Raw genomic sequence first — 10,296 nt, forward strand, 5'->3', positions numbered from 1 at the left:
GGGGGAAGAAGAAAGAAAAAAAGTTTGTGCAAAGTGGCAGAACTGCAGATGAAACTGGCAAGTGACTGAGCTCTCCATGGAGATCAATGGGCCAATGGCAAGGATGGAAGCTGTTTATAGGGGAGGAGCGTCTCCATAGCATCCAGCGAAGCCTTTTTGAGCAGCTACTTAATGACAGTCATTCTGCTGCTTACAAATCACTGCAGCTCTGCCATAAAGGAGCTCTGGCACCGCTTTGGGTAATAATTTATCCAAGGGGGGAAAAGTAGAAATTCCCTTTTTTCCAGAACATTCCTGCTGAGCTGTGAACTTTGGAAACCGTGGGACTTTGATAAGGATCAGGTAAGGACCCCAGAAATATTTAGAGAGCTCGTTTTTGTGGCAAATGCATTTAGCTTTGTTTCTGCAGCCCAGGACATTGGAACGTGCAGATAGTTTTTTCTGCTGCTGAAGGTGTCATACCGGCTAACCTAATCAAGGCCGTAAGTAAGAGAATTTCTTTGAAAGTTAATGTGTAACTACGCCATAGTTTGGGGTTTTTTACTTGCAGGTGCATTTAGACAGAGCATTTCTTTTTCCCACTGCACAGAAGTATTCTAGAATTTTCATGGGTTGGGGCAGTAACACCTCTGATTTTTGCTCAGTTTTGCACCTTTTGTGTGTTAACGAGAGGGTGGATCTGTTGCAAATCGTCACTTGCTGGGAGTTCCTGGATTGTTACTTTTTTTTTTTTTTTTTAATTTTGAATCTCCAGCATTTTATCTTAGTTATTTAACAGCTACATTAGCCAAAGAAGACACCAGCAGAATTTACCATTACACCTGGCTGTTAGCTTGGCACATAAGAGATGCTACACACCTCTTTGGCCTGAAATAACATTTGTATTCTAATTGTGACTGCATTTCTCTTTGGAAGAAATACACAGTTATGACTGCCAAAGCAGTCAAAGGGATTTAGCTGCATCTTCCATTAACATGAATAGATGCTATACCTCTAAATCCCCTGGGTTGCTATAACTATCTTTATACACCTGTTGTTTTCAAAGATGGCAGGGCCCTGCATAAAGGAAAAAAAGGAAATGGAAATGGAAATTAGTAATCTAGGAAATACTCAGGGCACTTTGACAAATGCAGGAGGCTATTATTTTGGTTTGTCGCCCATGGAATTAAAGTCCACCAAGCAAAGTGTTAGCACCCAGAAGGAGGAACAAGTCTCTGGTTTGGTGTAATGCTCCCATGGTAATTCTAATACAGTGTCAATAGCATCAAAGCTGCTTGGATTCTGGTGATTCAGAAGATAGCGTGCTGTAAATGGCACAAGTGAACTCCATCTGCCTTGTGTGGGAGGCTGGATGGAGACTCAGCCATCCCTGGTGTGACTTTGGTGTCATCTGCAGTGGCACACCAGGGATAAATGGAGCCAGGCTCTTGGTGAGCATCAGGTTGAAAACCTGTTGACTATTGTGAGTTGCCTGTTTGTCAGGGATCTTGAATCTTTTCATGTTGTTCTTGCAGGATTGCCCCTTTCCCCCCTCCCTTCCCCCACCTCGGTTCACCCCACACCTCCTGAATGTTGGACCTGCCCATTCTGGCCTCCCCAGACATGGCTGACAGCTGGTTGAACCTGCAGTCAGAGGAAGAAAGAGGGCAGGAAAGCAGCATGGGGGACTCTGCCAACCTGGATGACAGCCTGACCAGCCTACAGTGGCTGCAAGAGTTTTCCATCATCAATGCCAACGTGGGCAAGTCTTCCTCTTCTCCCAGCAGCTTGGACCCTCACGGCTACCACAAGATTCCTGGGTCTGCTGCTCCTTGCTCCCCCTTGGCTGCTGACCCAGCTTGCATTGGGATGCCCCACACCCCCGGCAAACCCATTTCATCTTCCACCTCCAGGACTACTCACCTGGGGATGGGCATGCAGGCCCAGCCCTTGGAAGACATAGATTACAAGACCAACCCCCATGTGAAGCCCCCTTACTCCTATGCAACGCTCATCTGCATGGCCATGGAAGCCAGCAAGAAAACCAAAATCACCCTTTCGGCCATCTACAAATGGATTACGGACAACTTCTGCTACTTCAGACACGCTGACCCCACCTGGCAGGTAGGGATCCCAAAGAGCCACCATCCCTCCCTCTCTGCATCTGTCCCTAAAGATAGGCATGTGCTGGTGGGGCTGGGGTGGACTTGCCCTAGCTGGTCACACACTGCAGTAATGGTGCCAGTAGAAGAACTTGGGCAAATAGATGAAGTCAGGTATTCCTCAAGAGCGCCGGCTCCAAATTGGCCCAGAGCAGTACAAGAAAGAGCAATGCAGACTGTGTTCCAACATTGTTCATCTAGCATCCATTCCACATGTGTTTAAAGGCACATCAGGAGCTGTGCTGCCAATTCTAAATGGTTCTGCAGAAGTGGGAGTCTTCTGTTGAAATATTAACATTGGCAGCAGACCTTCTCATGAAGGCACTCATGGCAGCAGTTCTTTCTTTTTTTCTTTCTTTCTTCAGGATGCAATGAATGACTTTTGGTGTGTTTCCTGCCCGGGTCTTTTGCCTTGAGTGAACATTCTGTAGCACACAGAAGCTGCGGTAAATGAGACCATAGCCCAGTATAAACAGGAATTTACCCTTGTAAAAGTTAGCCATTATCTGTCACTCCTCCAGTGCTGGACAGAGACTGAGACTGGCGACAAAAGCACAAATTCTCCTCTGTTACATCAGCACACTTCAGCGGTGCTGCACCAGTGTAATGGAGAAGAGAATTTGGCTGAGAGAGCACAGAAGAGAGAGGAGAGGGACAGGGGGAAAGAAAAAGACAGCGGAGAAGAGGGGATGAGATTGGGGAACAATGACAAAGGGAGGATGGGAAAACAGGGAGAACGAGCTGAAGGGAGATTGTATCTGAGGTGTTTAAGTTCTATATCAGGATCAGAGACCGCAGGGAGGCTCCCCTATTCCAGAGATTAGAAACCCAACAGTGCCTTGAAAGGCGGCTTTGACCAGGCGAGCTATTGGCCGCAGTGAGATGGCCATTATCCCGCGACAGGCCACTGCCATTTTGATGATACTGAAAGGTACAAATTCTGCTGTAAGTGGTTGAAACTCCTCCCTGCCGCTTGACGGCGCTCCCATTGGGAGCATCTCCATCCCTGAGCACCACCTCCTTGTTCTCTTCAGACGTACGAGCTGGCAGCCCTAAAACTGAGGACTCGTTTCTTCAGTCCCCTGGTGGATTAGTGAATTCATCAGATCTCTGAGCCAGCAATTTCTACAGCCACAAAGGAAAAGATCTAGGGGAAGGGTTAATACCTTCATGCAGAAAATCCCTGATCAGCAGTGTTTAGAGCCGCAAACACTGTTCCTTTCCAACGTATAGCACAATGGAAAAGCTGTGTCCCCTTTCAGTACAGAGCCTCGTATCCTTCAGGGGCTTGTGGCATGAGGAAAAGGAAAGGTTTCATCACTGTGATGAGAGCCCTGAGCCTCAGTGTTCCTTTGTCTTCCCTTCCTTCTGCCAATGGAAAAACATGTCCAGGGCCAGCTTCCTTTGCCTTCTGTTCGAAGGAAAAACAACTTCCCTAGATTGCTGGAGATCCTCATAACAAAGATAATGATAAGTAACACCCTGCACTCCTTTCAAGACTGAACCCTGCCCTAAACTGGCTGCAGCCTGGGAGTTAACCTGAAGATGTTCCCCAAGCTGGTGGGGGGAATCACCGGACCAGGTTCATCTCTGGTCACAAAGCCACCTTAGGCCCCCTAGGGAACATATTCACCACAAGGACTTCCCCACCTACACGGGCTCCATGCCCTCCCCTCCCTGGAACTCCTGGCACAGGAGGCGTTCCAAGGGTGCGTCATGGGTAGGAGGAGGCGTGGCCAGGCTGTTCCCACACCCTGGTTAATCCCAGGCTGCTGCAAGGGCCATATTGGCCATGGCAGGCAGGGTGCCAGTGGAGTGTTGCCCTCGCCTGCGCTAGAGACTGAGCTGGTTCTGGCAACCCCAGGATAGGAGAGGTTCAAGCGTCTGTTGGAGCCTACATTGGGCTCTTCAGCAGCACAGGAGTAAATCAGGCCCATCAAACCCAGGTTCTCATGGCAGTGGGCACTGGCCAACCACAGATGAAAAGGCTGCAAAATCCAGTTTCCACGGTTCAGCTGCCTGCTTACCCCGTTAACGTGCCAGCTCCTTCTGGCTGTCGACCGTCCTTTTAAGAACTTGGAGAACAAGGAGACCAGACCTGCCCTGCTCAGGACTTAACTCCAGAATTGTTCTGAGTTTAAACAAAATCAGTCTGACAAAACAAGGAGTTGCACCCAGGTGGAGGTTAGCTAAGCCTGGCAGCAGCCATGGGACCATGCCTAGATCAACCAGTGCCCACTGCCTCCCATTCAACCTCACTCGCTGTACACTGGGGTGAATCCTGGACATCTCCAACCCCCAACTTGTGCTTGTGATAGCGCCCCAATTTCCATTCCGGGCTGGCCCATGTACCGCCAAATGGGAGAGGGCAGCAGTGACTGGTTCTGCTCTCACTTACTCCATAAATTGGGAGCAGTTCCATTGGAGCCGGCAGGGTCACACTCAGGGTATGAGTGCTGGCCGAGTAGGGCAGAGTACAGTCACAAAGGCTGCGAACACCAGCGATTGAGGGAAACTCACCTCGATAAAGAACAGCCACAAATAAGCGTTCTTGTCAGTTTACATCCCCTAGAATTAGCAAGTCAGCGTTCTTGGGCCCTGGGGAATATACAAGAGGAGGCAAGTGGAAGTATTTTGACTTCTCCTCCGAATTCTGGATAATTACCATATTTTCAATTAAATGGGTTTATTAAAAAAAAATTCTCAATCCCTCTCTGCAAAGATGCAGGTGGTTAGCTTGCTTGTTGCAGGGAGGAATGATAAATATGCTAACTGGCTGGGTAATAATCAACTGCAGGCAAGCCAGGCTGAATGAAATTTGGGGGTGGGGGTGGAGAATTTGGCCTGGAATTCTCTGACCTTTGTAAAATTTCATTAAACAGTAAATTCTGAATCCCTGGAGTCTGGAATGTTTGCTGGATTCCCCCCTCCACCCCCCCGACCCTTCTTTCCTATTCTCCCACCGTAGCTGTGTTCTCATCCCTCTACCCCAATTCCTGTAAGTGGAGACAGACTCAAAAGGTCATGCCACCCATACGCAGGGGGAGATGGATAGATTCCTGTGGGAGCTGCATGCTTTGGAGAGGAGCCAACTTGCCCAGGGAGTTTCAGCCTGGAGGAGGGGTGTTGGTTTTTTGTAGTTTGTAAGGGCTCCAGGCATTCAAGCTTTGTTTTTGCTATCCGGCAATACAGATTATGGATGAATAAGCATAAAGATATCCAGGCAACATTTTAAAAAAAAAAAAAGCCCTTCACCATATCCAATCTCTTTACACCCTCTTGGCTTTGTATAGTGTAACACAGCGTTATTTACCCAATAACTGAGTTTCCTTTCTGATTATGCACATCACTCTAGACATTCATGTTTTTCAGAGCAGCTCGACGGGAAGCAGAAAGTTCCTTTTCTTTTTTGCAGCTGTTTTGATTTGTGTTTAGGAAGATACAGACAGTGATTTCATACCAAGCTTTCCTAAGCCTTGCGGACAAATTCAGCAACGGTGCTCGAAACGGGAGCAATTAATGGGGGGTGCAAATCCAATGTAAATAGGTGTCCATGGCCAAGACCAACCCCATGTGCAGTCGGTTCCTAGTCAGAGTAGAGCTAATCAGCACGTGGGCCTGTGCATTGAGGGGCATTTCTGAGGAAGGGAGCATGCAAGCCTAAGTGGGATCTGGGTGCCGTGATGACACCTGAGGAGTAGGGTATCTACACTTGGCTATTTTTGCCAATTCATTTCCCACTGTTGCTAACACTGGCACAGCTCACACCCCATCCCGCCTTTCCATGGGACTGATCCAAATTCAAGAGAAAAGACTCCTGTTGAATTTAGTGGGCTCTGGATCAGGCCCCTTGGCTCTGTCTATTTTGGATCGGTTTGGAATGGAGGTGGCTGCCTTCCCTTTGGCACTCGCACGGCTGGCCAAGGAGGTTTCTGCTCTGCCACACAACTCAGGATTTGGCCTGGGATGTGTTTTCCTGTTGCAGCCCTCTCTGTCTCCTGATTGTTGGAAGCTCCCTGATGGGCTTTTGTATCTTCACCCCACTGGAGGGGTTTATGTTTTGTAATGGATCATTTACAAAGTTGCACATGTCCAACCTTGCTGTTTTCTTTTGGGTTTAGAATTCCATCCGGCACAACCTATCCTTGAACAAGTGCTTCATCAAGGTGCCGCGAGAGAAGGACGAGCCAGGAAAAGGTGGATTCTGGAAGATCGACCCTCAGTATGCAGACAGGCTTATGAATGGGGCCTTCAAGAAACGCAGGATGCCCCCTGTGCAGATCCACCCGGCCTTCACCAGCAGAGTCCAACAAGAAGCTGGGACTGCTGCCAACCAGGCAGCATCCTCTTGGTCCAACGACAGTGTCCTGAATGTCAACATGGAGTCACAGCAGCTGCTCAAAGAGTTTGAGGAAGTCACGAGTGACCAGAATTGGAACCCAGTGGATGGGAAAATGGGCCATAAACGTAAGCAGCCATTGCCCAAACGGATGCACAAGACAGCTCGTCTCTCTAGCTCCCCCTTGCTCACCCAGGAAGAACAGACAGAGCTTGGCTCATTGAAAGGTGACTTTGACTGGGAAGCTATCTTTGACACCACCTTGAATGGTGACTTCTCCACTTTTGAGGATCTGGAGCTCACACCTCCTATTAGCCCAATAACCAGAGATGTGGACTTGACGGTGCATGGAAGACACATTGACTGTCCACAGGAATGGTGCCCAGTTGGGCAAGATCAGGTCCTAACAGAATCCAACCAGAACAACTTAGACTTCGATGAAACCTTCATGGCCACTTCTTTCCTTCAGCATCCCTGGGATGAAGAGAGAAACGATTATCTCTCAAATTCGGTCAACATGGACCAGTTGTTTGAACTCAACGACTCTTCTTTGCCCACAGACATGAGTGACTGGAGCAGTATGGGATCTTTTTTATAAGAGGCTGCTGATGGTTAGAAGGATCAAGTCAAACCCAGGTAGACTTTATCTATTCGCAAGATACTCCCATTGCTGCTGGAGATTACAAGGGACAAGATCTCTAGAAACGGGGACATACACGTTGACTTTTATCAGCTGCAAAGTATGGTTATTCACAGAAACTCCAGAAGAAACCCAGAAGATTTGGCTGGATATATCTGTAAGCAACACATCAGGAGAAGTCTCTGCCTCTTGGGTTTCCCTAAGAGAAGAAATAACTACTTATTTTGGAACTCTGGTTTTTTAAAGAAATGTAGATTATCCTATGTTTTGTGGGAATGGAAGAAGCATATGTTCCCTCTAGGAAAAAAGGAGAACAGTTGCTAAGTTACATGCAAGAGCTGAGATTTCCTGATGACTTTGGACATTGTAGACGATGTGCAATTTCCTTCTCCTTCTTCTCCCTCTCTCTCTCTTATTTTTTTTTCTGTCCAGGGATATTCCCAGGTATAACATGAGATAATTAAGTAGCAAGTAAATAAAAGTCCCTTCTGGGTTCTATAAGTTCAACCTCCCTCCTGAATTGGGGCTAGGGAAGAAGACGAGATCTGTAAAATCAGATGCAAATCAGCAAGTCGGCCTCTTCAGATGTTTTTGTATAGTCTATTATATATAAATATATATCTATTCAAAGAAACCTATATTTTTAGCACAATCAGTAGAATATCTTTTGGATGGGATGGCAGTGGAAATGAGTTTTTTTTCTGTGCTGTATAAAGACTAATGTTAATTGTTCTGCAAATTAAAAATGAAGCGTGTCAAATGTTTATTGTAACAAAATATGCAAAGGAAAATTCCTACATCAGAAGCAATGAATTTCTTTAAGGACCGAGAAAAGGATGAAGACAGGAGGGAAGGAGAAGAGACTTGACTTTCTCCAGATTGTGCTCTTACTTATTTTTGTATCCTGAACTCCTTGCCTCGAGTCATGAGCGACTGTATTTGCTGTAAGGCCTAGAATGGTGTCACTGTGAACCTGCTACATTTCTGAATGATTGACAAAACAATGTTCTATTTTCTGATCAGAAACTGTGAACCGAAAGCATCCTCTTCATCAGCCTGTACATCAGGCTCTGAACAGCCTTTGCGACGATCCAGGAGACAAATCAAGGGATGGGTGATTAAGGACCAAGCCTCCTTCTCCCTCAGTGAGACAGCTGTGATCAAACGTTGCTTTCTTTTGGAATTGTCATACTGGGGTTTCCCATGCAGGGGGATGCTCACCAGCTCTTGGTGATTTTGTATTTTATTTAAACGAATGTTCTTGTATGGGACTAACGAAAAATGAAATCTGGATCCGGGGCTCAGTCAGGGAGTAAGAGGCCAAAGACTGTGTGTGCAACAAACATTAGTTATGAACAAAAGCAGAGTTTAGAATCCCTTCTCTGCCTTACCTAATGTGTCCCCTTTATTCTGCTCCTCTCCTAAAGTAATAATCAGTCTGACCACTCACCGTCTCCAACCTGCTGCGCAAAGGTTAACCAGTTAATGCTCACAGCACCCCTGCAAGGTAAGTATTATTATCCCCATTTTACAGATGGGAGTAACAAGGCAGGGATCAATTAACTGATTTGCCCAAGGCCTAACAGCACAGTCTCACTCCCAGTCCTGTGACCATACTGCCTCTTAAAGGTGTGAAGGGGATGCCGGCAGGCTAAAGGTTTCTCCAAAGCAGGTAGAAAATATCATGGTGTTTTTGAGTGCCTGGAAAGGCAGACCAAGGAGAGGCCAAGTGCCTGACTCCTTTCTCAAGACGTTTAACAACCCGGGACCAGAGCCTCAGCTGGTGAAAATTGCTGTAGCTCCACTGACTTCAACAGAGCTATGCTGATTTACCTGCCGAAGATCTGCCCCTAATTGGTTTGCTAATGGGAGTGTTGACAGGTATCTGTGAAATATGCATAGGCAGCAAAGAAATATTCCGGTAGTTAAAAATAAAAAAGTCTTGCTCAAACTTGAATTCAAGCTCTAGAGAATCAGATTTTAAGCCTCTCTGTTGGTACAGGCAATATAGTTAATGTAACGTAGCTGCTAGTTAGCAGAAAGATGAGGTTACTTTGGAGTGTGTTAGACTTGTTGAAAAACATAAAACTATAAACTTTTTTTGTTTGTTTGTTTAGAAACTATAGTAAGAATTTAGGAACCTTGATGTGAGCAAACTAACTTAGCTGGAGTCTAGTTGTCGTTTAAAAAAAAATAGCCTGATTTAATGCTGGAAAAGACAACCCTTGTATTAACTAATGAATTAACTTGCATTCAAGGTCACAGAGGTCAGAAATGCAATGCATCGCGTCTGGGTTTTCAGGTACACAGGGCTAGAGCCTCAGCTGGTGCAAATTGGCCCAGCTCCATTGAGGTCAATGGAGCGACTCATGCTTACAGCAGCAAAGGATGTTGACCCATTGATCTCCATAAAGGTGGCTGCTGGAGTGGGGTGGAACTCTTAAGGTGTGTCTACACTTCAAAAAAAAGACCTGTGGCATGGGCCAGGTCCACTGGCTTGGGCTCAGGTTGCAGGGCTAAATATTGCAGCAGGAGCCCGGACTCTGAAACCCCATGAGGCTCCAGCCCAAGCCTGAACATCCACACTGCAATTTTTAGCCTGACAGCAAGAGGCCTGCAAGCCCAACTCGATTCACCTGGGCTCTGAGACTCATTGGCATGAGATTTTTCTTGCAGTGTAGATGTAACCTTAGGGTCCATGGTTTAGACAGTGCTCCCCTGGATCTGGCGGACAATCAAAAGATACAAGCGGCAATGACTGCCAAATAGCTCCAGAGGGTCGGTCCCATTAGTCCTCTATAAAATGAGGAAGTAGGGTTGGAATTTAAACCATCTCACCTACTCAGTGAACAACCTCCAAAAAACCTCTGCAAAAACTAATGGGGGTGCCCTCCACCAGCCGGCACTGCTTCGAGAGCTGGCTGCATTTCCACCCGGTGAGATATGGCTGCCTGGCTTTCATCTCCATTCCAAGACTACCGGTGATCAGACTGGGCCTAGTCCAGGGTTTTGTTTCTTTTTTGTAATGCTTCATATTTTTTTGTTTCTTTCTCCTGTTTTGGGGCCCGTTTCACACAGATGCTGGAAGAACTACAACGATACGTGTGCAATTTAACCTTTTTCATGGAAAGCTATTTACAATTAAAAAACATGTTAAATGAAAAACTGGTTTTGCC

General features: G+C 46.6%; 1 protein-coding gene across 1 annotated transcript; it reads left to right on the plus strand.

Annotated features, from left to right (window-relative positions):
* The first annotated feature begins 207 nt into the window (after positions 1 to 207).
* Positions 208 to 7,690, plus strand: FOXJ1 (forkhead box J1). The gene is made up of 3 exons (XM_039501849.1): positions 208 to 342; positions 1,515 to 2,103; positions 6,263 to 7,690. Exons 2-3 carry the CDS (start codon positions 1,570 to 1,572, stop codon positions 7,076 to 7,078), a joined length of 1,350 nt encoding a protein of 449 aa, XP_039357783.1. The 5' UTR covers positions 208 to 342; positions 1,515 to 1,569; the 3' UTR covers positions 7,079 to 7,690.
* The last annotated feature ends 2,606 nt before the right edge of the window (positions 7,691 to 10,296 follow it).

The sequence above is a fragment of the Mauremys reevesii genome, linkage group 15 (assembly GCF_016161935.1).
Source record: "Mauremys reevesii isolate NIE-2019 linkage group 15, ASM1616193v1, whole genome shotgun sequence".
In the NCBI taxonomy this organism is placed as follows: Eukaryota; Metazoa; Chordata; order Testudines; family Geoemydidae; genus Mauremys; species Mauremys reevesii.

Coding starts and splice junctions, on each gene's coding strand:
- FOXJ1 (XM_039501849.1), top strand. CDS start 1,570: ATGTTGGACCTGCCCATTCTGGCCTCCCCAGACATGGCTGACAGCTGG. Junction 2,104..6,262: donor ACGCTGACCCCACCTGGCAG/GTAGGGATCCCA, acceptor TTTTGGGTTTAG/AATTCCATCCGGCACAACCT.